Source organism: Rattus rattus, chromosome 8 (assembly GCF_011064425.1).
Source record: "Rattus rattus isolate New Zealand chromosome 8, Rrattus_CSIRO_v1, whole genome shotgun sequence".
Classification (NCBI taxonomy): Eukaryota; Metazoa; Chordata; class Mammalia; order Rodentia; family Muridae; genus Rattus; species Rattus rattus.
The window spans coordinates 61,105,570-61,132,643 of record NC_046161.1 but is presented as its reverse complement, the minus strand read 5'-3'; the positions used below and the strand labels follow the sequence as shown (position 1 = coordinate 61,132,643).

The 27,074-nt window shown below is 46.0% G+C and overlaps 1 protein-coding gene across 2 annotated transcripts in view; it reads right to left on the bottom strand.

The window, feature by feature from the left end:
- Window positions 1-4,287: 4,287 nt before the first annotated feature.
- Ca12 (carbonic anhydrase 12) overlaps window positions 4,288-27,074 on the bottom strand; it is a 54,633-nt gene continuing 31,846 nt past the window's right edge. Inside the window, exons 3-11 of one of the 2 annotated variants that reach the window (XM_032911603.1) lie at window positions 24,540-24,719; window positions 23,494-23,639; window positions 20,209-20,304; window positions 19,213-19,276; window positions 18,779-18,936; window positions 17,467-17,593; window positions 8,518-8,547; window positions 7,624-7,711; window positions 4,288-6,890 (exon numbers count right to left, since the gene is read on the bottom strand). In XM_032911603.1, the coding sequence (XP_032767494.1) occupies window positions 6,821-6,890; window positions 7,624-7,711; window positions 8,518-8,547; window positions 17,467-17,593; window positions 18,779-18,936; window positions 19,213-19,276; window positions 20,209-20,304; window positions 23,494-23,639; window positions 24,540-24,719 (959 nt within the window). In that variant the 3' untranslated portion in view covers window positions 4,288-6,820. The remainder of the gene's footprint in view (window positions 6,891-7,623; window positions 7,712-8,517; window positions 8,548-17,466; window positions 17,594-18,778; window positions 18,937-19,212; window positions 19,277-20,208; window positions 20,305-23,493; window positions 23,640-24,539; window positions 24,720-27,074) is intronic. The other variant, XM_032911604.1, reaches the window with a different exon arrangement.

The following is a 27,074-nucleotide window of genomic DNA, read 5'->3' as shown; positions in this document are numbered from 1 at the left end:
AACGGATACGAGGATACTATCTTCAATTCACCAGGGGTTAAAAGGGAGTGGTAAGCTCCTGAAGTGTATTTGTTAATGGCTCCATGGCCCTCTACAGAAAGGATTCAAATGGTTCTATGTTAGTCATGAGAAGAGACACTAAGACATGTGAGACCTGGTTTGATCAGATATGTTATGTTACTTTATGTTATATTTTTCACTAGAAAAGTCTTTGTTAAAAAAAAAAGAAAAGTCTTTGTTTCTCCAAGTTGGCTGTCATCACTGAGTTGCTATAGAAGCCTGAGTATGCCCTTGAGACCAAGGATACTGTGTTTATTGTGCACATTGTAGGCAATTAAATGAGTTAATATTTGAAAGGGGTGAACTCAAATGGAAATGATGAATTTCACCTACAGTCTTGAGAGGTCATAGCTGGCCAAGTGGCTAGAGATCTCACTCCCCATAGTAGGAGTCTAAGGGAGTGATATAGCCCTGGCCAAACCTCTCCTACTTGGTGACCAAGAGGAAATAAAATGGTTTGCCCATATGTGAGTCCCCTTCCCCTGATATTTATTGAATTCTGTAAATGCTATAATAAAGCTTCTATTTAAAGTGTAAAATTTGTATATTCTTGACCTATATGGAGAAACCAAGATAATGAGCATGTTTACCAGCCACTTCCCATAAACTTGTATCCTTACATACATGTATACACGCACATACCACTCTGCCTCCCCAGGCAACCATTCACCTGTTTTCTGTCACTATGTTTTATTCTTTAGAATTCTCTCATATGAAATGATATCCATGTATTGACTGAGAAGCACACACTCACACTGCGTGTGTGTTTACTGTTTTACTCTAGACCTGCCTTAGGAAGAGAGACAGGCCAACAAACGCAGCCTTGGGAATTTAGTTTTACTTAAATTAGAGATAAAGATAATATCCTGGGAGCTGAGCCAGCTCCTCTGCCCACTGTAGTTGGCAATGTTGGCTGAGACTGTACCTGAGTAGAAGTCAAAGTTTAATGCCATCAAACAGATTGGAGGCAGGAGGTTCTTAACTTTCTAGAAATCATTTAGTGCCTTCAGTCTCTGGGATCATTGCATGATCAAGGAAAGGATGGTGAGTTCTATTACAAAAAAGTGCTTCCAGACCATAACGATGAATCTGGGTAGAAGTATCTGCTGAAGCCTGAAGGCCTGAGTTGGACTCACAAGACCAACATGGTTGGAAGGAGAAAAATGATTCCTGCAAGTTGTCCTCTGATATCTGCATGTACTCTATACCAACTTCCTGAACACAGGTATGTATACACACATATACATGCAGACAGACAGACAGACAGACAGACAGACAGACAGAGGCAGAGCCAGAGATCCAGGGAGACAGAATCAGAGAGCCAGAGACAGACAGAGACAGAGAAAGACTGAAAGAGACAAAGAGAGAGAGAAAGAGAAACAGACACAGAGAAAGTAAGGTGCTTTCGTGTAGCCTGAGGAGGGTTCTGCTGATGAAGACTGTGGTCGTCTGTCCAGCCAGATACTTGTTTCTCACTTAGGAGATGGAAGCAGTGCTCCACAGTTCCCTGGGTGATTGCATCGTGGAGTGAAAGTACACAGAAACAGTCAAAGCTGTTTAAGGCACCACAAACTGCTAGTTGGCCTACAGTCATACTGACACAATACAGTCAAATGCACAACATACAGGCAAGTGGATGGCACCTGGTAACAAACACTTTACGGTGAATCATTCAGTGAGCCAGGAATTTGGTCCTTGTTTGTGCCGAGTCATTAAGTAATGAAGGAGCATAAACGGAACAGGAGGTTCTCCCCATGGCACCCAGCCTCATGTCTACCTGAAACCTTTGTAACAATCAAATCTGAGTCATAAAAGCCACTATGAGTCCCTGGCTGGGTGACCTTCAGAGTGAATGGCAGCTCAGTGTTGGCCATACCCAGATCTACCCTGCAGATGGTGATAAGGATTGTGCCTCCTCTTCTTGCAGATGCCTCAGAGGTCTCAATTCCTCCTGGGAGTGAACCTTGTGGGGTTTATGACTCCATGAAAGAGCACCATTCTCTAACATAGGACAGATCCATTGTGAATAATGCAGTCAACAGAGTTCATGTGTGCATCACTCTGCTAGAACCTGCCTCTTCAGCTGGCTGGCACCTAGAAATACCTTGTAGGTGAGATGACCCAACGACTTTAAGGAAATGGGAAGAGTGAGGGAGGAAAGAAGAAAGAGAGGCTGTGTTTTACTGAGGATAATCAGGTACCACCTACAGTAGATGACAGGCAGAAGCACTGGGACACCCCAGGTCCAAGTCACTCAACACTTGGACCCTCCAGGCAGTGTCAAGGGTCAGAAGGGCTATGAAGCTGCTGATGCTATAAGGAAGAAATAGGAGGGGAGGAGGAACCAAGTCCAAGGTCTGCTGCTAATCTGCTCATCTTAGCTTGATTTCCTTCTTCCTCCTGTCTTCTTCCCTCTATGTTGTCCTCTAAAATCTGTCTCCATCTTCATCCTTCCAACCCCAAGTTGGACCGCTAGACCTAATAGTGCCACCTGTGCAATAAAATATGGTACACATATAAAATATACAACAAATTTTTAAATTATATGAGAGTATAATTGAAATATCTCATTGCAAGTGGGGATCACACATTGAAATGACATTATCTTAGGTCCTTTGGAGTATATAAGATTATTAAAATGTCACTAGTTTCTTTATTCCCTTTTGTGTGTATACTAGAAAGTCTAAAGCAGTGGTTCTCAGCTTTCTTAATCTTAAGACTCTTTAATACAGTTTCATATGTTGTGGTGACCCCCCCACCCACAAAATTATTTTGTTACTACTTCATGACTGTAATTGTGCTGTTATGAATTATAATGTAAATGTCTGATAATATAAATCCCAAATAGGGTCACGACCTATAGGTTGGAAACCAGTGGTCTAAAGAGTGCTGCGTGGCAGTTATGTTATCTTTGGATGGTATATCAGTATATTCAGTCTTTCTTTTCCATCCACTGTTCAAATCCACTGTGTAGCCAAGGCCGGTCTTGAGCTCTTGATCCTCCTTACCTCAGCCACCGAAGGGTTGGTAACACAAGTAACCTATGCCTTTTTCTTCAAGGCAGCTTGGGTAGTTTTAACTGTATTCAGACAAGGGCATGATCAAGACGAAAAGGCCTTGAAGGCATTCTACCACGGGCAGCTTCCACCTGAATGCTTCTCTGGCTTAACCCAGATGAGTCTTGATTCTACAGAATGTGGGTAAGGGCTGCAGAGAGAGGAGTTACTGCCTGATTGAGGAAGTGTCCTCCCACCCTCCTGCCTAGAGGAATAGGAGCAAGTCCAAAGCATGAGCGTTTCAGGGAGCTCTGTGCCTTTCTCCCAACCTGTCTGCATCTCTGCAAGTGCCACGTCACCGGGAAGGATGCCTCAGCAGAGACTAGAGAATGCCTGGGTTCTCAGTAAAGCAACTGTCAGCACTTCTAGTCTAAAGCTGGGGCAGCTGGCACCTCCCAGAGCATGTCACTTGTGGATAGTTCTCTAAATATCTCAAACATGATGGAACCTACCATAACCTGAATGGCACTGCCTCATCAGCAAAGTAGTATGTGAAATCTGAATTTAGAAAATAGGTTATTTGGGGGGGGGTGATAGCATGTTTTGCAAAGGATCCAAAATAAGGACATAGGCAGCCAAGAGAGGCTACTATCTACTATCTACTACTATCTACCTATTGCTTGTAGTATCATCAGGGTAAGAAGAGACAGCCCTATCTCCTGTAGTCATAACCCTTTGGTTTGGGGTACCTCCTCTCTTTCAAATCTAACATGGGTATGGTACCAAAATCCATAAGAGGGTGTTAGATCGCCTGGACCTGGAGTCACAGGTGATTGTGAGCCACTGGACATGGCTGGTGGTAACCAAATCAGCTCTCTGCAAAAGCACCAAGTACTCTTGGCCTCCTGATACTTCTGTCTCAGACTCTCAATTACTAGGAAAGCAGGCATCCTGTGACTTGTTCTTCAAGCCCCGGTATATGTTGTTTCCCTCCTAAGTCCTCCTCTGTTTACTCTGGATTCCCCGGCCTCCCTAACAGCCACATGGCTCAGAGCTGCACACATCATACATCTTCATACTCCTCCATCCTAAGTGATTAAGGCCATCTGTGTATTTTCATTTGCAGCCAGAGTCAATGAGCTGGATGCAAATGACAAGACTCTTTATTCTCGTCAGTTACTCATCACCAAGAGTAATGCTTCATCTGCTGTTACCTCGGGAAAAAAATCAGTCAGATGTGAAAAATGTTTTTATTATAATCTCAAACTTTCAGTGTATGTCTTCATTACAATCATTGGTACAATAAATATGGAAATGCTAAGCAGACAATTATCACAGTGGCCTATGGGCTGAGGGACAGGGACCCAGAGATACTGTTACCCCTGGTACTTCCTCAGGGCCAATCAGGAGGTCTTCAAAGAGTATCGAGAGGGAGAGAAATAGAAATATTAAGACTGTCAGTGCAGCAAATTTTAGAATGTCCATTAAAGCCATGGATATAGGATTTGCTATAATAGAAGACAGATACTAACAAAGAACAGAGACTCAAGTTTTCCTGTTAGAGGCAGAGGAAATACTGCAGAAGCCAGTGCCTTCCTCAGGTCCCTGGTGCGTGCCCCCTGCCCACCCATGCGTTGTGTTGGTCATCTCCACCTGCTATGTGCCCAGCCCTGTGCCAGCCCAGGCTCTCCCAGGCACCCACCTTGCACCTCACACAGCAGAGTTAAGGAGTGCAAGGCGCGCTGTTCATCATAAACCACAGCACTGCTTTCCCTCAGTGGTGGCCAGGTGTCCAACAGAATGATTTTGAATCTGAAGAAAGCTGCATCTTCAGGAGTTAAAGGTTGACAGCGCTGATTCTTGGAGCACTCTTTCTGCCTCCCTGGCTTTGTTTCATCTCAGCCATGAGGATTGAGCGAGGACTGAATGCCTGGACCATGCTGAAGGGGAAGAGGGAAGGAGAAATGCCACTGTTTTCACCTCCTAGCATCTCTCCTTTTCTGACCAATCCTCAGGCCAGCTATGATGACCTCGCTGTACTCTCACATAACTTGTCAGTGTGTACACTTCTTTAAGACAGACTTGCTGCCCTGGACTGCTTTATGATAGCTTCTGGAGGACAATCCTGGACCAAGGTCAGGACGCCACCTAAATTGGGTTGTTTCTTCTTGAGGCTTGCCCTCGCTCTGGTGACACCATCAGGCATGTTGGTCCCAAGGCTAGGGTGGCACCCAGACTCCAAGGAGTGCATGCACAGATACTGCACACACAGCTGAGCCCCCATCTAATCACCTGTAATCTTGCCCAGTGAATTATGCTACAAAGACACAGGGCCGCCACTGTGAAACACTGTAATAGCGGAAGAGATTTTTATCAAGTCAGGAGGGAGGATAGAAGAAGAAAAATATATATAAACCTGTTCTTCAAGAGGACATTCCATGCTGTCAAAATGAGACTAACTCAGAGAACTCCCTATGAACTGCAAGGAACTAGCAATCAGGGGCTGGTGACTGAGATTTCTTCTGAGCCATGGAACTGACTGCTCTCCACAGGGTTCTCACCTCGATGGAAAGAACATGAAGAAGGGATTAAGCATTCCCAGAAACCATGGGACTGAGGGGAAGAACAGGGAGAATCTTAGAAACATTCTATTGGTCTCGGTACTTAAATACCAAGACCTGGTTTAGCTCTACACAGATAGATAGCTTCCTGCTTTGATAATATGAAAATACATTTCACTAGACATTATTTAGACTTCCCCACAGCCAGAGGAGTAGACAGTCCTGACACCGAGTGGGTAGTAGGAAGATCAGACAAGGTAGAATGGACATTTGGGCAAAGGAGGCAAAGCTGTCCAGTAGTCTTGATTCTGTCTGCTTCCCCTGAGTTCAAAACAGAGTAGATTATTCCAGGACAGAGGAAGTAATTCATTTCCAAATAACGGAGTGGAGTGTAAAGTGTAACTGTCCTCCTGAGGCCAAGTAGGTGATAGCATAGACTGTTTCCCCTGCACTGTATCTTGAGTCCAGTTCTGGCTCCAAAGGCCGACTCCTGGACAGTGTATGCCTTCCCGCTCCCTCTGCTTCTCCTTTCTCTGTCTCTGTTCCATCCCCACTAAGGAATAAAACATGGGCGTGCTTTGCTGTAAGGCATGGTCAATGTCTGTAACCCAAAAGATAGGACTGTAAAAATGTCCTGGTATATTATGGTTTTCATTTCTTTCTGATAATCTGTACTTCCTGTCTCAGTTCTTCCCTGTAGGTGTGAGGTCAGGTTGGCGGGTCTGTCAGAGCAGAAGGAAATCCAAGGAGAACAACTGCTCCCTGAGGAAGGAAGCTGAGTTTCAAAAGTGTCACCTAAGCAAAGGGTGCATGTTGTAGTCTGGAAGGTTGGAGAATAACCTTCAGGACTCTGGAAATGTACCAGGAAGAACCAGGATGCTAGTGTTTTCCAAACCAGAATGGTCCACCAGCAAGTTAGGTTTTGTGACTCAGAATTCAGAATCTTTAGCCATCTCACACAGCTGGAGAAGTCCACTCAAAACTCCTGCCCCCTAGTTCACTTCATCCCACTCACTGGTCATTCTGGGATGGATGTGACAGTGGAACAGGGGAGGCCCAGCTGGAAGCCTCACAAGAGTCTGGGGGAAGGGGATACAGGTGAGCTCAAGAGAACACCTTGAGGTATTTCAAGTGTCCAGAGAGCCAAAGTATGTAGTGTCCAAAGCAAGGTCCTTCCTTGGATGTCTGAGACTGCCAGGGACCTCAGGCGTGGACCTCAGCCTCCTTCTTGATAGCTGGTTTATAAATGACTCCCTTGTTGTCACCTTTTTTGCTACAGGAACAATAAGAACACAAGTCTTGTTAGTCAAAAAAGAGAAAGCGAGCCAGAGAGCAGCCTGGCTCAGGTGTGGGATGTAGGACTTTTACAAGTCCGGATTCCTCTCTTGAGAAACTTTCCAGGTCCTTTGGTCTTGAGAGAGAATGGTATCCACTAAGCACTGACTAGAAGAGAACCTATTTGTTTTCTGTTCTTAAGGCCTGGTCATACTAGATCTGCATTCTGAAGAAGGTCCTATTATTACCCCCACTCCACTTCAAAGTTCCAATGCCATAATTCCTAGAAACCTTCTTATTTTCCATAGCAGAAGAGATGAAATATGTCTGAGGAAAAACCAAGCACTGCAATAAAGCTATGGGCAAAAGGCATTTATAGCTAGTATGAGCAAGAGATCAGGGCTTTCTTCATTTTTCTTTACTGATTCATAGAAGAAAAGCCAGATGTACAGATATTCGTGCTAAGACAAATACAAACTTATCTAAGGTCACACAGCTAATTAGTAATAGAGCCTAATTAGGTAGAGTCACCTCCACACCTGAGCACAGTAACCCTTAAATGACCAGCATTTCAAGCAAAGAACTAGGGCACTGGTGTTTGGAGAGCAGCACTCCTAGGATAGTGTCAGGTTACACAGCTTTTTGCAAAGTTGTCTTGCCAGGTAGATCAATCATCATGGGCACATAAGGTACACATTCAGAATAGGAAGTCTGAATCCAAACCAACTCACCTCTTCTTCCTTTTGAAGAGCCAAACAGACACTGCCAGAACAACGGAGATCCCAAGGACAGCAGCCAGGGCCACTGAAAGGATGATACCTGGTGCAGAGGCAGGGGACACGTCATTCTCCTCCCTTTGCCTCACCTCATCCATCATAGCACTCGGGTGGGAAGCTATGTCCTAGCTACACAGTTGTCCTCAGAACATTATCAGCGCCCCCCTTCTATTCTCAGCGTCTAGCCTCTGTCCTGTGTGGCTTACAGGGCACTGGGCTGCTGCACTTAAAGTGCCATATGCAAACTGCAGTGGTCTCTAGCAGGGCTTCTCAAACTTGCACAATGTAGACTTTCCAAAAGGCCAGCCCTCAGAGACGTGGCTTGATCTACTGGACCTTGGAACCCAGGAATCTGTATTTTATTTTCAACAATCTCCAGCTGATGCTGATGCTTGTGGTCTGTGAACCACACTGTGAGAAATCCTGGGCTACAGAACAAGATCTACATTTGCTTGCTGGATGTAAGTTCTCTTGGAATGACTATCAATGTTGCCCTCAATTTCCATTGCAGTCCTAAACAACTAGCCCCACAGTGAAGGTCATATGGGCAGCCACCTGACCTTAACACTGGGCTTAGGTATGTTTTAACACAATGCCCTCCAACGTTAACCTACAGACTGTCTTAGGTGGGATTTTTTGCATACACATCACACTCTGATTCGGTCTTTCATTAGAGAAACATTTGATTGGCAGTTCATTTTTTTAATTAGAGAGCAGCTTGAGGGGCACCAGAAGCCCAAGCGACAGCAGAGAAGCAGAGAAGATGGGCTGAAAGTTTCACAGGCCCAGATCATAGTGTAAATCATGGGGTCACCCAGTTGTAGCATGCACACTCAGGAGGCCACCTACCCAAACTCAGTCCTGTGTCGGTAAGCAGTCCTACTTAAAAGGGGGAGAGAAGATTGGAAGTTAATCTAGAGCCAGACCATGATGGATCTGACTGGTGCACAGTAGTCTACCTTTTACTTTTGGTTGGTATTCCAGAGGTTATTCATATTGGGGGATGGTTATTCTTGGCTTAGGTTGATGGGGTGGGGGAAGTTCCCACCTAGGGATCCATACTGTTTCCTCTCCATCCTCTGTTCCTTTACCACAGTCACTTTCTTTGCTAGGACAAGACTTCAATTTTTAATCATGGTGGTCAAAAAGTCAAGTTGAAGATGCATAAGAATCAACCTACCTTGGTCGGTTGTTGTCTACTTCTCTGGTACTTGTACCCCCAGTACAGAACCTGCCATGAGCCTTCTCTTACTGCCACCTACTCTCTCACCATGGTTTGGTTCTTTTCTTTTCATTTCTGCTTGGCCTTACTGGACAAACTCCTCTATCTACCAACCTATCTTCTCTGCTTCAAGAGACTGGAGTATTACAACTTCCCCCAAGAGATCACTATTAGGGATAAGTAGGGTGAGTTTAGAGTTCTGAGTGGGATCCAGCCATTGAAGGTAAAATCTCATAGCCTACTAGGGATCTCAGAAGACATAGTCCCTGTAACTGCATCTTCCTGAGTAAATGGGAACCTAGTCACAGCTTCCCCGAGGCTACCCCCAGTAGGGTCTCACTACTCTTCCCTCTTTCAGCCAGGGCCTTCATCCAGAGAAGTCTCTGTTTACACACATCTTCTTTTCTAGTGGTTTTTTGAAACTTAACAGAGCGAGTGTGTATTCACCCCCTGCCAGTCTCCCTGCCTCCCCCTGCCTCCCTGTCTCCCTGTTTTCCTGTTTATTTGTTCTACCACTGAAGTCCTGAGTGTGACAGGCAGTGGTAAGCCAATCTGACACACAGAGACAGATTACACCAGTAAAGCCCACCATAAGCCAGCCAAGACGCTAGGTGAGCCCTAGTGCGAGGCGCCAGCAGAGGTAAGAATTCGCCCTTGAGGCTTTCAACACACTAAGGCTTTCACAAGACCAGAGGCTGCCAGGTGAAGTTTCACTCACTTGCCTTCTCCTATCCCGTGGCCAAGTCCTGGCTGACTCAACAGGAACCAGGATACCTGTTCCTCTTCTCTACCACTCTACAATTTCACACCAAGTCTGCCAACCCTGAGATGAGCCAGACCCTGAGTGTCCCTGGCTACCTTGAGAGTAAACTGAGTAGTCAGAAGGAGAGTGTCCTCACGGACAGGTGATTGCTCCTGCTCTGGCTGGCTACCACTATAGCTCTTAAGTAGTTCCTCTGGTCAGATAGCCTGCCAGGGTCTCCCTGGTAAACTGACCATGGGTAGCAATATATGGTTTGAGATAAACAGAGGGCAGGTTCCCACTAGGGGAGAATTTCATGCTTCTATAGCACTTACTGTGTGCTCCCACTGGCCTGAGGTTCAAGCACAGTACAATTTAGAATTTGAGTTTGCTGCTATTTTGTTTTTTTTCATGGCTTCTGGAGACCTTGTTTGTTTCTATCTTAAGCTCTGGTGTTTCTTCTCTAGCCCTGTGATGAAACACTTTTGTTCCTCAAGCTCCAGAAACTCTTAGTGCCGAGCCAGCCATGTAAGACTGTCGCCAGCAAGCCACCTAGCTAGGTTGTCCAAGGTGGTCCATCTATTTCACAGTCACCAGAAATATGTGAAAGCCATACAGACCCAAATAGCCCAATGCTCCTACCACATGGCTGAAGGAGGTCCCTGTGTGTTATGGTCTTGGGTTGCTGAGCAAAGCCCATGGAGAGCTAGGCTGTAGAGTGGAGCTTTTCTCCAGAGTGGCCAAGCTCGGTGGACTCTGTAGAAACAGTCCACCTTTCTTCGCTTGCTCTGTAGCACTTTGACAATGGCATTACTGAACCGAGTATTCCAACCCAAGTTCTCACTCCTGGGTATCCTCTTGTCAGGGACTAAATTGCCTCTCGTTGGAAACAATGATGTGAGCTTAGACAGCAATGAAGACAAAGAAAGTTCCAGAGACTGTGCTAGGTGAATTTTCAAATAAGACTTTTATGTTGCAAAAGCCAAAGCAGCTTGGCCATGCAGGCAAAGAACCTAAGGAACCTACGTGCCAAGGAAGAAAAACTCAAATAGCAGTGTCACCCCAACAATTCTCCTTCCCATGATGCTCAAGACAGGAAGATGTGGTTAGAATGCCATCCTACCAATTTAGACAGCACCGACCAAGGTCTGCAGAGAAAAGTCATCTTGCTTAGTGAGCTCGAGGTCCACTGAAGCTAGAGCCAAAGCGCCTGCTGATTAAAGAGCCAGGGGGCTAGCCATTTCAGGAAGAAAAGTTGAGGTGATTTGAGAACTAAAGCCAGAGAGAGAAGACACAGTGTTTCTCAGCAGAGTCTCAGCTTGGTGAGGCCAACCTGTGGGTAACTAGAGTGCGGGTAGCAAAGATGGTGTGGGGCAGACAGAGCTAGAGAAGGTTCTGTTCAACTTAAACAAAGAAATGGGTTGTTTCCAAACAGGGATGATGACAGGTAGTTCCTAAAGAAGAACATTGAGACAGATGGGGGAAGTTGAGAGAGGCTTGCTCTCAGAGGTGACCCTGACAGCCAGCTGAGGAGAACCTGGCAGAATGGACTCCTGAGATAGTTTCTACGAGGATTCGTGCTGAGAAAATAGGGGAGTGCTGCCTGTTTAGGGCCTCCATAGAGCACTGGGGTAACCAGCCAGAGTGAGCAGAGATAGGGCAATATGACACGCAAAAGGAAATTGCGCACAGATACAGACAGCTGCATCGTCCAGGAAGGCAGGACACCTGGAGAAGGTCGGGTATTGTTTGACCCAAAGGCCTTGCTACCTGGACTGGCTGGCTCAGGAGCTGCATCTTCCGCCGGCATCTGGCTGCACCGAGGATGCTGGTTAACTGCTTTTGAGGTGTTCTGAAGCCTCAAGCACAAACACAGACAAGTCCACCCGAAGAGCAAGTGCTCACTTACACATCTTGGCACACCTGGAGGAACAGTCTGGTATTCTCTAGCTTTTTAAAACATTCTGTTGGATTGAAGGATGCAATCCCTTCCTATTTCAAAGTCCAGGGAAAGCATGGACTGTTTTCATAGACGGCATGTTATGTAGGGATGATCTATACATAGGCCAGTCTTCAGTGGCCTTCAATCTTATGGAATAAGCCAGGAGAGTTTAGGTTTACCACGGGGGTGAATAGTTAAGAACATGACATTGACTTAGAATGGTAACACGTGACTTATTGAGTGATGTATAAGCCACAGTGCTAGTGTCCCCTTCAAATTGTACTTCGCTAAGGAAAATGTCCTCAGTGACCAAGCACACATTACTGTCTTTGGAGGGCATTTCTAACTCAGCACTGTTTTTAATCAACCATATGCAATCCAGTCAGAGAATGACTTCTGCAAAGAAATCTGCTCAGAATGCATCATTAGACAGATCATGGAGTAGCTGGATTATAAAACTGGGCTAGGAACGGAGGACTTTGTCTCCCAGATTGCAAGCATGGAGGCTACACTGCTCTGAGCCAGGTGTCATGCCAGCTCTTGTACTACGAGTGGCATTCAGTGGTCCAGGCTGTCTGGGCTTAAGTGGTGATGGGAAATAGGATGGGGAACTTATATCCCTGTCATCACAGAGCAACAAAAAGTATTGACATCGGTTGACAACTTCCTCCGGGCCTTTAAAAGTTGGTTGCAAGTTCTAGTCTTGAATTTCCCTTTCACGTGGTTTTATTTTAATATCGTTGGCAAGTTGAGAATAGAGCAAAGTTAAGACTTGAAATTCCACAACTGGCCAGGTTTATGGGTAAACCATTCTAGAAAGAAGATACTGGAGAGGAAAGAGAAAAGTAAATGGTCAGTTATATTCTCTCAGCGAGCTTATAGCATACTGGGTGCAGTGCCAGAAATAAAGACTGAATGAGCCATGAGCCATCAGGCATCCTTTCCCTAAGGAGCCCATTGGGTGTGTATAATATTCTCTCTCTCTAGTTTTACTGTATTGTAATAAATACCTATTCAGTTATATGCCTCATACTTCAATCGAGGCAAATAAATGACATGAAAGAGGTGGGTAAGCCTCCTCCAGGGTGGTGCTCAGCGCTTCTGAGAGGTGTGATTAAAATTGTGATTAAAGAACTTTGAGAATGGGAGGGCCAGTGCAGACAAGAGAAATATTGTATGTGCCTGTCCTGCTTTAGGAGGCCCTGCAGTTTGGGGGGACTGAGGCTGAGAGGACAGGGATGGGGGCCCCAGAGAGCCAAGTGGGAGGATCGGCCAGGGTCCTTTCCCAGCTATTGTTCCTGCACGAAGCCTGCTCTGTGTCAGGGGCAGGAAGGACTGCACAGTGGGTTTGTTTGGTTCTGTTCTGTTCCGTTTCTGACTCCACAGTATATAACTCAGGCTGCACTAGGGAAACTCTTGGTGTGCCGGAAGGACCAGGGCTTCACTTCTTATCACTCCTGATGATTGCTGCTGACAGTTCAGACCCCTGATCCAGGTCTAGGAATTGGAAGGTAGGAACGTCTCTGATTTTTCATTGGTTACCTTGGAAGAATCGGTGCTACTTTTCCATCGAATACCTTTTATTTATAAATAGAAACTTGAAGAAACAGAAGGTCAACAACCATAGCACACAAGTTCTAGTCTCCAGGAAATTAATTAGCCATCTTAGCTGGGTGAGGTTTCTCTCTTTTGAAGGTTTTTATAAAACTATGCAGGTCTCTCTCTAAGTCAAGCAGGCTCTAATTATGTTACTCTGCAAATGGCCATTGGTTAGAGCCCCCCCCCACTACGCGTCCAGCAAGCTCGATAGTCCAGCACACGCACTCATCTGAACGCCCCTCAGCTGGCTCTAGAGTGGCATGCAGTTCCTCAGAGCAGGCCTACTAAAGACATGATTACAGAAACTTTTTGGCCTCCTTGTGCCTCTCCAGTTTCCTTTCCCCTAACAAGCTTAAAACAAGCTAGACAATATCAGTATTTGGGTCTCATAGGTCCTTAGCTTATTACCTGTCACCACTTGGATTCAGAGTTGGTGCCACTGACCAGGAAGAAATTAATCCACTTCTGGGCCCTGACCTGTGCTCTTGCCAGCATCCTCACTTAGGGTACCTGCTCTCAGGAAACCAAAAGTGGCTTTAGGTGAGTGTTCTCTCTAGTACCCCACCTTGAGGGCAAGCACAAGTTTTCCTTGGAAGAGGTGATTTTTCCAGGGCCTGCAGCTTCCCATCTAGAGTAGGGACTTTAGGGAGTCAAAAGAACCACCAGGCAAGAAAGCCCCATACAAATAGGAAAGAGACAAAGGGTGACAGGGTCCTGCAGAAAGGTGCTTAGATGAAGGGCTCTGTGGACTTCCCAAAGGAAGACCAGTTCTTCTTGCCACTTCTCCTAACCTTACCTAATTATATAAGAAGGGTTTAACCTTACCTAATTATATAAGAAGGGTATTCGCCTTTGGGAACAAGGCTTCTCTTGGGTTGGTTTTTCAGGATCATAATGCACTAAAGACTAGAGATGGCTCCGTGGTTGATTTTCCAGAGAAGTTGCATTCAATTCCCAGCACCCACATGGTGGCTCACAACCATCTGTAATTAGAGTTCCATTGACTCCAACACCCTACTGATCTCCTGGAGCACAAGGCATGTACATAGTACACAAACACACATGCCAGGAAAAATACCCATATACATATAAAATAAAAATCTAATTAAAATACATATCAGAGCATGTGATATTCAACTTTAGAATTCTATACTAATAGCGAGAAAACCAGTCCTAAACCTACAAACTCTTTGACCAATCCCTAAGGGATAGTGGTTCTCAATGGGGCCATTTTGGTCCATCTCCCCTAGAGAACTGGCCAATGTCTAGAGATTTTGTTTTTTAATCTAACAAATGGGAATATGCCCCTGGCATTTAGTAAGTGAGGATGATGGACACCTGCTAATGCCACAGGGCACAGGGAGGCACCCACTCCAAGAATTGCCTTGTCCTGTGTGTCAATAGTGCCAGGGCTCAGAAATCCCACCCTAGAGCTATAGTATAGCTAAAGTACAGGCCCCTTGCAGGCAGATTCCAAGCTTCCTTTATAAGCATATTCTAGGAAAATATATTCTAGGGAAATAGCAGAGGTTAAATGGGTCAGTCCTATTTGTTTCAATTAATTTGATTAAATCTCAGAACACACACACACACACACACACACACACACACACACACTTTCTCCCCTAGAGATTTTCTTTAGATTACTTTCTGTTCCTGGAAAATACTTAGACTCCTTAGCTCTCATTAACTTCCAAAGGAAATTCTGAATATAATAGACATGAGTTATAAACGGCCTACATGGAAAAATCTGCAAAGAATTGAAACCAAATCACTGTCATGTGCTTAAGCAGGCTCACACCATAAACCAGACCTGCCCTAGGCTGGTTGTGAATCCAGGCACCTGTGGGCACAGGAGTAGGAGCCGAGCCTCCTAGGGGCCTCTTCTTCATCTTGCCTCAGGAAGTAGCCTTGGCTGCCTATGTTTTGGAGGATGAGGAAGGGCAGTACTTTGGCCAAGTTTCTATAACCAGTGTCTAAGTGAACAAGTTTGCCTTGAACTATCACAGATTCTCCAAGGAGAAAGCTGAGTCTAGCCTCACAAAGCAGCAGCTCTGACCAAGCCGTGCAGGAGGGTCTGTGGCAAAGCTGCATTTGGGCTTTGATCTTAATGGCTGAAGCCAGGAATTACTTTTCAAGCTTCTGTCTAGAGCCTTCTCAATCTACTCCAGCCAGATCTTGCAGGATCTACCAAAGCACTCAGCTACAAACCTGCCTGTATGGTCCAGTCTACAAGCAGCTACTTAGACCTGAGCCCATCTAGAAAGATGGCTAATTAGCACCAGTGCCACAGTCCGTTGGTTCAAGGGGGATTACTTTTAGTTGTCATAATCAAATTCCTGCACAGTTTCTTCTGATCCTTTGTAACTGCCCCCATACTCTGACCCTGCAATGTAAAGTTAGGATTGGCAGTTATTAGTTTCCATATTTAATATGCTGGCACTGAAAGGATGTCAGAGCAAGACTCTAGCCCAGCGTCCTGTAACCAAGGAAACCTAGGTCAAAGAAGGGTATGTTTCATTCACATCATACAGTCGAGAGAAAACAGAGCAACACCTTAAATGGAGGTCTCCTGACTTCAGGGATAGTATATATTACCCCCTTTTCCAAGAATATATACAGACTACCTCAGAAAACAGCTCTTACATAAGCAAAATCTTGCCTGGTCTCTCTGGACAATGGTCTTCATTTCCAGGTTTTTAAGTTAAGAACTAAAGTAGTTCCATACCAAGTATGGTGCCTCATGTCTACAACTCCAACCTCTTGAGAGATTGAGGCAAGAGAACCACAAGGTCAAGGCCAGCCTGGACTTTCACAGTCAGTTGGGAGGCAGCCTGAAATACATGAGACCTTGTCTCAAGAACACAGAGAACTGAAGTAGTTTTGCTCAACCCTAAGTACTACACAGTTCACTTAGAAGAATGGGAAAGGAGAACACTGTGCCCAGAACAGAACAAATGAGAGCATCGCAGGCTTTCAAGTCATTCTCTAGAAAACCCGTGGATTGTCACTGCCTTACACATTCAGGTTATAGAAGGGCCACCCTGTTTCTGGGCTGTTTCAGACTCAGAAACTGGAGAGAAGGGGAGTGACCTGAAGCAAGCATTATCCGGAGAGGAGAACACGAAACACACATCTTCAGGCATGAGGGTAACCCACAGAGATAGCCTAGAGACACAATGCTGGCCATGTCGATGGGTCAGGTCAGAAGGGCAGATTTCTAATACCTTATGGCAACAGTCTTCATTGGTTCATGTCTAAGCTGAGCATGTGACAGTTATAATCTCACATAGTAAAGCAACAACAACAACAACAACAACAACATCAGGTGAGATGAGGGCACGGCTCCTCTAACAGATGAGCCTATGAATTGCTTTAAAATACGAACATCTGGCCTATTGCTCCATGAGGAGATGACAAGGGTACTTCTGCAGCCTTGCACTGCTTCTGACCATCCAAGATCCCCAAACCTGGCACAGCTCAGGAAGGTGTGGTGAGAAAGTGACCTCAGAGGTTTGAAGATGGATGTGGATGGCAACAGTTCTCCTTATCCCCTCACCCCACCCTTTCAGTGTATGACAGAGGCACTGAGCAAGTGAAATGTTAATTCTCCCTTAATAGTTACAGTTACAGACTTAGGAGGAATAATGAGTCCCTAGCAGTTGCAATAAATGAAACTATTAAGCTTTATTCAACTTGGAACGCGTTTGTTAGTGCAAGCTCAAGATAGAAAAAAAAAATATGGCCGTGAACCAGAGAGCTTCCTTGCATAATGGGTCCTGCTACGACATTCGATTTTGAGCTGCTGTGGTTCTGAACATGGGTTATATTCTTGACCTTATAAAGGAACATATATGAATGTGTGTACTGTAGCATGTAATCACCTTGCTAGACTGAGGGCAGGGTGTATGTAGCCCTTGATGCAAGAGAATCTAGGGTGAGAAGTTGAAGTCTCTCCTGGTACAAAGGATTCCATGTGTCTTAGAATAAGGGATCATTCTTAGAGCAAAGAAGTCCCTCAAAACATCTCATCTCCACCTGTGGGTGACTCCCAGACTTAATAAGGGCTCTGGTCCATGTACCTCAAGGTCATGGTCTGAACTTCTCTCCAAAGTCTTGAGGACATGGAGGACACTGAGGGAGACTACAGTATTCCATACACCGAAGATCTTGGATGTGTCCTGGTTCCTTGGCAGCCAGGGGCTCAGCCAGTCTCCAAAGAACACGGCTTCCTTGGTAGGAAACAGACATCTGGTGCACATTGCCTCTCCCTTTCCCCAACACCTTCCTCACCTTGTTGGAAGGAGATATACACCAGCCTCTCATCAAACTTCTGGACTTGCCGGAAGTTGTTGACCATTTCTCTGGGGGAAGGATCATCCATGTGTGTGAAATACAGAGCTGTCTCCAAAGCTAGCAGCTGAGGAGAAAAATGGAAACAGGTCTCATGAGCAGATGATGCTCGCTGGACTGGCCTACTGGAGAGAGGACTTGGGGGAACCCTCTAGAATCTGCCTATGAGGTGCTTGGCAGAAAGTATTTGAAAACAATGGGAAAGCCAAAGAAGAACTTCATTCTGAGGGTCTCACTAGGTACTGCTGGGTTGGGCTGGGTGCTTCCCTGCTGTCAAGGTTCCTGATGACTCCAGAGTACCCCCCAGTGAAAGCGGAAGAGAAGGGGCTCTCCTTTTAGCTTCCCACAAGACCACATTCCTTTCATGACCCTAAATTGGAACCCAACTCTTAAAGCAGTTGGGGTGTGGGTGGGCTTGTTTTTATGGTCAAATCAGAGTAAAAAGACAGAGGGAAGAGGCCCTCTGGTGATCAGGCTGCTGGCTCCCTGGCGTTTTCACACCCCCGTGAATATGATACAATCTGTTTCTATGGCAGCTCCTGGGTTGGCTACTGCTGCTTCCCCACACATTTCACCTCTGATTCAGCTCATCCCCTCTCCTGTCCACCCACCGGCTGCCATTTATCAAGGCTTCTGAGCTCAGAAGCTCATAGTACAGAGCAGATGTTTGACAGTGAGGGCTGGCTAGGATGATGGGTGGGTGATTACTGTGCAGCACCGTCCACCTCCCTACACTCTTCTTCATGATTTCAAGTTGTGGGGTAGCAGGATGAGCAGTGACTCAGCTCAGAAGTCAGGTGAGAACTTCTAAGCCTGCCTTCCAACATGAGCAGCTTAGAGATGGCTCCTCCGCTTGCATGGCTAGATTGAGCTTAAAGGCAGGGAAGGGAGCCTCTTACCACTGCAGTACCACAGCCCATGGGTTAGCCTGGTATAATCTTCATTCTGCTCCACCAAAGGAGCCAGGTTCTCTCTCCTACAAGGACAGCAAATGCCATCCAGCCGCTGAGGGGTATATTAGCAAACACAGCCTTGCAGCTCTCTTTAAAGAGCTGTGGGAAGTGCGCTCATTTTCCTAGCTTGATGTTTAGCTCCTCTTAGAGCTTAGTCTGTAATTTCTATAGCATTTCAGTAGCAGGTCCAATCTGGAGAAGTTCTGAAGAGATGCCAATGGAACTCTGAGGAAATCAAGTCTTTGATTAGAACAGCTGATGGCAGGGAACAAGATGTCACACAGATTCTAGCTCGTTACCTGCTCCTGGGAAATCTGCACAGGGTTTCGGAAAACTGTCCAGAGCACAGTAGGGTAGCAAGGAGGTGTAGTCAGGGACCCTTCATAGCGGTAATACTCGCCAGGGCTCTCAGGCAGAAGTTCTTCAATGTTGAAGCCTGGGATGAGCACTTGTTGGCCTGGGGAGACATGCTGGGTGTGAGGGCATCAGCCTAACTCCTGAGAGAAAAGGCACAGCTAGGCACGGCAGCACAGCGTAAACCTTCAGAGTCACATCCGTGAATGTGCTCTTTTCTGGGCCACCTGACCAGTGTCCCAACATGGCCTGGCAACTTGCTGCTCTTAATGCCGTGAACACCGGTAGCACCTACCCCTTATGCTGTTATGCTCAAGATGGCACAGGGATAATCACATGCTGTGTAACGGTGAACGAATAAGTAGCCAACACCGCTTACCTTTATACTTGACGTGTTGAAGATGACTGAAGATCTTGTCATAGGACGGATTGACAGAGCCTATCTGCAACAGACATCAGACAGGGTGAGCCGGGACAGAGTAAGATAGGCTCAGTCCTATGTCAACATTGACAGTTGCCATCAGATGGCTGGAGTGGGTGCCTTCCCTGAGGATCTGCCTCACAAAGAAAATTCTGACCCCAAACCAGATTGTTGAAAGTTAGTATAGTGTTCTTGACCCTTGGCTAGTTTTAGCTTAAGACGCCAGGTTTGATTGTCCCGGTATATAAGGTATGTTCCTGGTTATCTGATATGAGCCTGGTAGACTACAACCAGTCCATTTAACCTGAAACTTAGAAGAACTTTGAGTTCACAAAAGCCAAGCCAAATAAGTTAGCACACTGGGAAATGGGAACATGTTGCCTCATTGGAGGAAAACAAAGCAAGCTGATTAGAAGTCATTCCTTTCTTAGCCCCCAACCCCCACCAAGTTTTTAAGATAAAAATTTTATATATAGCCCATGCTGACCCCAAATTCTCGGCAGTCCTCCTGCCTTGACCTCTAACCTGCTAGGATGACAGGCATGTGTCACCACACCAGGCTCAATTCTCATTTTCCAAGATTAAATAATTCATTCCAGAATGGTGTTTGGATACTAGGTGTTGTATGTGTGATAGACACATGTGATGTGATGGCTCAGCATGGATCCCTATACCCCACAGGCCCTCCCCGGTGCCATACCATGCAACAGGGCTAGAGATGGGGGCTCATATTTCTAATGTCACAAAAGGCATGTCTTCTTCAGCTGCCTAGATATAGAAAAAGCTTCCTTTGAGAAAAGAGAAGAAGCTTCACGGGGAGCATACCCTGCTCTAGAGGCCAGGCGGGGCCACCCAGGAATGCTCACTACAGGCTGCTGTGCACAGAACACATACCTGGTCCTGACACCTTCTCTGCTCAGACTTTATGTCAGAAGTCCTCTAAACACACCATACCTCAATAAGAACAGCAAGGACAGCGAGCCCTTCTGACTTGTCACTGGCGGCGCTGAAGTCGGAGTACAGGTCTGAGTTATAATGGACAATGTGCAGCTGCAATAGGAGAGAAGGTACCTATGAGGGAACAAGTGACTCACGGGAACCTTTTGTTTCTGTAGAAGACTTGAACTAACCAGGAAGATGGACATCTGTCTCTCGCCTCTCCCAAAGAACTCATCCCCTACCCTTACCATCCCTCCCTAGCTTTCTCTTTTCCTCCAGTCCTTTATAACCTGCAAGCCAGGGCACAACCTATCTTATTCACTGGACTTCTCATGTCCGCTAAGGCACCTGGAAAGTAGCGGAGGTACAGTAGGCACGAATGGGTGGGTGGGTCTTTATGTTAACTGTTAAAAAGCTGGGTACTTTGGAGCTCTTCTCCCTTCAGTTTTTTTTCTGGAGCCTGGGGTCAAGTGGTCTCCTATAACTTGGTATCTCTGTAGTTGATCTGGAAGCAGTAGGGGTGGGGAAGGAAACCAGTTGCTGGCTACAACTTAATCATAATTGATAATGCACAAAATACTGGTGTTTATCCCTCAGGCAGATGAAATCATAGCATGGCTTTTACCAGCTTTGTTTGTTTGTTTGTTTGTTTGTTTGAGACATGGTTTCTCTATATAACATTGACTATCTTGGAACTCACTTTGTAGACCAGGCTAGCCTCGATCTTGAAGAGATCTGCCTGTCTCTGCCTCCAGAGTGCTGAGATTAAAAGGGTTCACCATCATTGCCTGGCCTTATCAACCAGATTTTAAGAGTCTATAAAACAAGACTTTTTAAAGATAAATCTTCTCAAAATAAAATCCTAAATACTGACATTTTTAATCAGATCAGAAACTAATTATTAAGGCAAAGAGAAGTTTTTGAGATGTCCTAGATTTAGAAAACCTAGGCATTATGGTCATTGTTATTATAAATTCTGTAATGTTTAAACCTGACTTTTAACCCTAAAGACAGTGTCACCTAGCCTTTGGAAGACTTCGTAGTGGGTAACTCTTCATGCAAACACGTGCACTTTTACCCCATGCCCCAGAACTATTGCATATCGAGATTTTTCCTAGTCACTCATCATCTCTCTCTTTTAAGGAAATTCAGCATAAGGTCTATTTTTAATGTCATTATGTGGCCTCTACTGTTTTCCATTTCATTCTTTTTATGTGTTTGGCTGTTTTGCCCACATGCCCCCTCTTTCTGTGTACCATGCGCATGCCTAGTTCCAGTGTAAGTTGGAAGAGGGTCCTGGTTGGAGTTACAGAAGGTTATGAACTGACAGGTGAGGGCTGGGAATTGAACCAGCGTCATTTTGGGGGTGGTGGGCAGAATCTTACTGTATAGCTTAAGTTGGCCTTGAGTTTGAAGTCCTCCTGCCTCAGCCTCTTGAGTGCTAGGAATTAAGGAATACAGTACCACACCTGACTTCCATGGTATTTCTTCTAAGTGATCATCTGTTAAGGCTTCTTTGGGGCTCTTGATTCACTGTCTTTCCATATAAAAGATGCCTATCACATGGCCCACGCCAGTTTGGAATGGTTTGGAGAAACAGAGAGATGTCTATTTCTCTAAATTACCCAAGGTCCTTATTGCTTGATTGACCCTGTGATCTGCTTCTGCTTTTAATGTATTAAAACTAATTAAAAAAGAGGTAAAAACTAATCCAGGGCGGTGGGAGTTCCCTGGTGAGGGCTTCTGAAAGACTCTTCTGTAGCCCCCAGCCCTTAGAACCACTACTTCAAAAAGATTCCATACACAGACCTGGCCAGTTAGGGGCACCTGATGCTTTTTCTTATTAGCAATCAGGACCCTCAGCCTTGTCTAATGATTAGCTTAAGAGCAGAGAATGTAACAATTGGTAATATTTTTAAAAGATTTTATTTTTATTTTAGTTAGGCATAGTGGTGCATACCTTCAGTTCCAGCATTCAACAGGCAGAAGCAGGAGGATCTCTGTGAGTTCAAGGCCAGCCCGGCCTACATAGTAAGATCCAGGTCAGTGAGGGCTACATAGTAAGATTCTGTCTCAAATGTTATAAAGATTGTGTGTGTGTGTGCGTGTGCATGTGCGTGTGTGTGTGCATGTGACTGCGGTGTCTGAGGAGGCCAGAAGAAGGCATTAGATCCCCTGGAGTTAGACTTACAGGCTGTTGTGAGCTCCCAACATGGATTCTGGAAATCAAACTCATGTTGTCTGTAAGAGCAGTATGCTGTCTTAATTGCTGAGCCATCTCCCCAGCACCCTGGAAATATTTTTAAATGCACAAACTCTCCAAGCCTACGTCCTAGCTGCCACTTTGTTCTCCCAGGGGGAAGCAGAAGCCTCAACATTGCAATTAACTTGCAAGAAATTGCAGTTCTTGAGCTCCAAGGAAGGAAGGGTCTGCTCCGAAATACGTGCATCTCCAATCATACCATTCTGCTGGGCCCGAATCACATCCCCTCCACACTCGTACCAGACCTATAATTAGCTTGAGACGTTAAGCAGTTCAGCAGTTGTGAACGGAGGAGAGAATAGTTGTGTCATTACTTACCCTGGGATCTGCTGGCCGATCAGCAGCGTTCACCTCTTCTTACTTATTTATTTCTCTGTTTACACTCAGAGCCACATCCCCAGCTCAGACCCCTCGCCATCCCACCCCGTGATGTGCCCGTGGTACAGCAGGAACATTCTGCCTGACTTCTCACTCTCTTTCTGGGCATTTTAGGTTAGAACCTCAAGGTGGCACGACACAGTGCTGTGCCCAAACCATTTTCAGAGAATCTCTAATCATCATGCTGCCCTCCACGTCTTAATGCCAGTCACCCCCTAACCTATGGCAAACTGCAAGAGTGGCCCAGGTCAGAGTCCTCATATTCCCAAGTCCAATGATGAGGGAAAGGCGTTTGTAAGCAAGCACAATGTGTGGAGACTGAGAAGCATGGAGGAGCAGATGTGAGTAAGCAATGAGCTGTGGCAGCCAGGCAAGCTGTGAGGTCTTCATCCGCACAAAGCGGGGGTTGTCTAGATGCATCCCACCACGAATCTGCAAGGCCAGCCTTCTCAACAGCATCATACAGTGAAAGGAACAGGCAAACTCAGCGTGGCCCAACAAAGGAAGGGACAAAGACCCGGATAAGTGCAGGGGAGGGAGACCTTCCCGTGCTGTAGACAGAATAGTGGAGACAAAGACTGTGAAGACTGCTCCATCCCAGTGGCTGTGGAAGGGGGACCCAGTGCTAGGTTCTCTCTGCCATACTGCCATTCACTCACCTCAGCAGCAAAGTGCTTCCCACTCACGGTGTGTTCAGAGCCATGGGGGTCATTGCGGTTCCCCCAGTGCAAGTGCAGCTGCTCCGCTCTGTACTGGTGAGGCTGGAGTCCCTGGATGTACATGTCTGAGTTCAGATTCAGTCTCACTGTGAGGAATAGAGAAGCAGCCTTCAGAGCCCTGGCCAGACCGACCCTGTTAGAAAGCAGGCCCACAGGCAGCCACTGCACAGGCACGGGTGGCTGCAGGAACTAGGAGCAGACCATAGCCATGGCACTTGGCCTCTTTCCCTAGTGCAACTCTAGTGACACCAACACCTTCACAGATCTCCCTGCAGAGCACCAACTCTAAGCCGATGGTGGGTGTTTTTACTTTTCCATGGATCAGGCTCCTGTCGGACACTGGAGCCTTCAGTGAAGAACTCTTCAGATTGGAGAATTACAGTGACAAGTGCTATTTAAGAAGCACTACTGTACAACAGATTCTGATATACCCAGTCTGCAGATCTCTTCCAAATGACAACTCAAGGAAGTTAAAATTCTTACCCAGTCTGATGACTCACTAGTACCTGTGACGCCTGATCTTGATTGTCAGCTTAACTACATCTGGAGTCAACTAAAACTTAAGCAGTTGAGCATTCCGGTGAGGATACTCTTGGTTGGATTATTAGATTGGAAAAACTTCCTTTGAACCTGGGCTGTGTGTGTGTGTGTGTGTGTGTGTGTGTGTGTGTGTGTGTGTGTGTGTGTGTGTGTGTGTCCAAGTCATGATTAGCCAATGAGCCATTAGGATCAGACCAATCTGTTCCCTTTCCCTCCCACAAGAGACATGGTTTTGAGATGTGCTGTCCACAAAGAGTCACTGGAGCCAGGGCTTCCAACAAACTCCAACCCCCCCACCCCACCCCACCCACACACACAGTAGGTCAGGGATGTCTCACAGTCTCTTCCCAACCCCTTCTCCTGGGTGCTTCAGAGGATCCCCTCCTGGTCAGATGTCCAAGGAGTCAAAGGAGACTCAGACCTGCCTCTTGAGGTGTCTCCCTTACCTGAATGGCCATCATTGGTTAGGTTCAATAGCTTTTCAACAGACACATTGTAACCTTGGAACTGGAGTGGTGCCAGGCTGGCATCATATTGAAGGATGTCACTGTGTAGGTCTATCGGGGACTGCAGGAGGCCCCCACATGACGGGTACTTCTTGGACCAGTTCTTTTCCCCAGCAGGACCTAGGAGAGACTCAAGCTCAGTTTTCCACCAAGAATTTTTTTTAATCTTCTATCATCTTCTAATCTGTCTACACAACAGTTCCTTATTACTTCTTTCCTTTTTCTTTGCATAGACAGCTGCACTGTTCTGTAAGAGGCGAGTGTATGTGCTGGCCCCTGACCTCCTTGTGGACCTCATCTAAGAGTGGTGAGGGTCTGAAGAAATACTCAACACCTTCGCTCATTGTAACCACCATGAGGAAGAAGGGTCAGTCCTAGTCTTTAAGGTAAACTATTCAAGACCTGGAGATAGCAGCTTACAGACTCAGGCCTAGCAAACATATCAAAGCCATCTGCCATTAAAGTGCTGTGGAGGATAAAAGACTAGAGTAACCCAGGACAGAAACTAGAGCCCCCTACCCAACCTCCACTTTATTCTCATTTTGACACAATACATATTCCCGCAACATGAAAACTGGTGTTATCCAACAGTACACCACCTGACTGTTTAACATCTACTGTGATCCAGGAATTACCTAGGTCTTGAGGCCCCCATGTTGAACACTAAGGAGACATTATCCTAGTGGGGAAAATTTGATGAATCTAACTGTACGTCTTTGAGGCTGATCGATTCACAGTGTGAGGTTCCTGATAGGAAACCCTGGGGATACAGATTCCTGATATCTACATCTATGGTGCAATCTCAAAGGGATAATTGAAAACATTGTGTAATTATAGGCCTCGGACCACAAAGCCAAGCACGGCAGGGTTTTAACCAGAGGGAGCCTGGTAATACTGCAATTGAATTATTGTAATAAAACTGACAAGTCCTCAGTGAGGAGAAACAGACTTAAAACTAAAAAGCAGCAAGGCCCATGCTCTTGCTAAATAAGGGCTGGCAGCTGCTCCTCTGTGAATGGAAACAAACATTCCATGAGCAGATAAACCAGTGGTTCTCAACCTGTGGAACAAGGCACCTTCAGGGTCACCTAAGACCATCAGAAAACACAGATGTTTACATTACCATTCATAACAGTATCAAAATTACAGTTATGAAATAGCAGTGGAAATAATTATATGGCTGGGGGACACCACAACATGAGGATCACCACTAAAGGCTCTCGGCATTAAGAAAGTTGAGAACCACTGAAAACTATGCCACTCCCTCAGGGGAAAAATCTTGAAAGAATGTAAATCTGTGTTTAAAAGATTATCTCCCATGGAAATTAAATGGGTTTTGAGGCTACTAGCAGACATTCCCCTAAAAGAACTGAGATCCTGGGAGACTATAAGGAGGAAATTGTCTAAACTGTGTCCCATGTAGACTCTATAAGAAGTTAAAGCCACATTAGGTATTTGGGGGCAAGAAAAATAAGTAAAGTAAAGAGAGCAGAGTCAGTGTGGGCAAAGCCTTCAGGAGAAACCGAAGTGAGAACACTGGACCAGGAATGCCCAGAGAGCCAGACTGCAGTACCAACTGTCTCTCTGCCTTGGTGAGTGGCCATGGCCAGGTCATGTTCGCTCATGGAGCTACTGCCAACCTAGGTAGAAATGGCAGCGTCGGACACTGTGTTCTGGAGCGTCCCTTCTGGTGCCTGAGATCCGCGATTTAAGCACCTTCCCCTCTGCACCAGGCAAGTTGGAACGACTTACTGAGGCTCGTTCAAGTCCAAGCAGCTCCAATGCATCTGCTAAGACGCCCAGTGGGAACCAGCTTTGGAAGTGAAGGCACAGGATGCCGGTGTCCCTGGGCTGCCTGGGGTGTAGACACCACCTGGCCTGGTCCTGACCTCTGTTGTTGGTGCCAGTCGCAGGCCCGTATGGCAGCAGGGTCTAGAAGGACCCTTTCCATCCCTCCCCCTTCTTTCACCATCAGCAGCATGGTTTGCTCCTTTTAAAATCTATAACGTTGACACAGCCAAGGGGAGACGATGAAAGTATCTTGTAGATGAAACACTGAGATGAATGAAGTGCCCTCAGGTAGACTAAGGCTCACTATCAGTTACCTGGCATGGATCACAGAGCTCTGCTGCCTTCTCTCTCTGGGTATTTCTCTGGGAGATTCTGTGCATCTGTTTCCTCCTCTCCCCTACATTCTCCTTGGAGGCAAGGAGTGTCTCACTCATTCACACATTTCCTACAGTGCCTGGCACACAGCAGGTCCTCACATGTTCACTAATTCTCCCACCTGTTTCCGGCTCATTTTTCTCTAAGGGTACCTGATTACCTGTTTGAAGTCCCCACATGCTGTTTTTCTCTTCAAAGAAGAATTAGAGCTAGTTATGGTGGTGCGTATCCAGAACTTAGTGCCACTTCAGTTTTTCTCCCCCACTGTGTGTGTGTGTGTGTGTGTGTGTGTGTGTGTGTGTGTGTGTG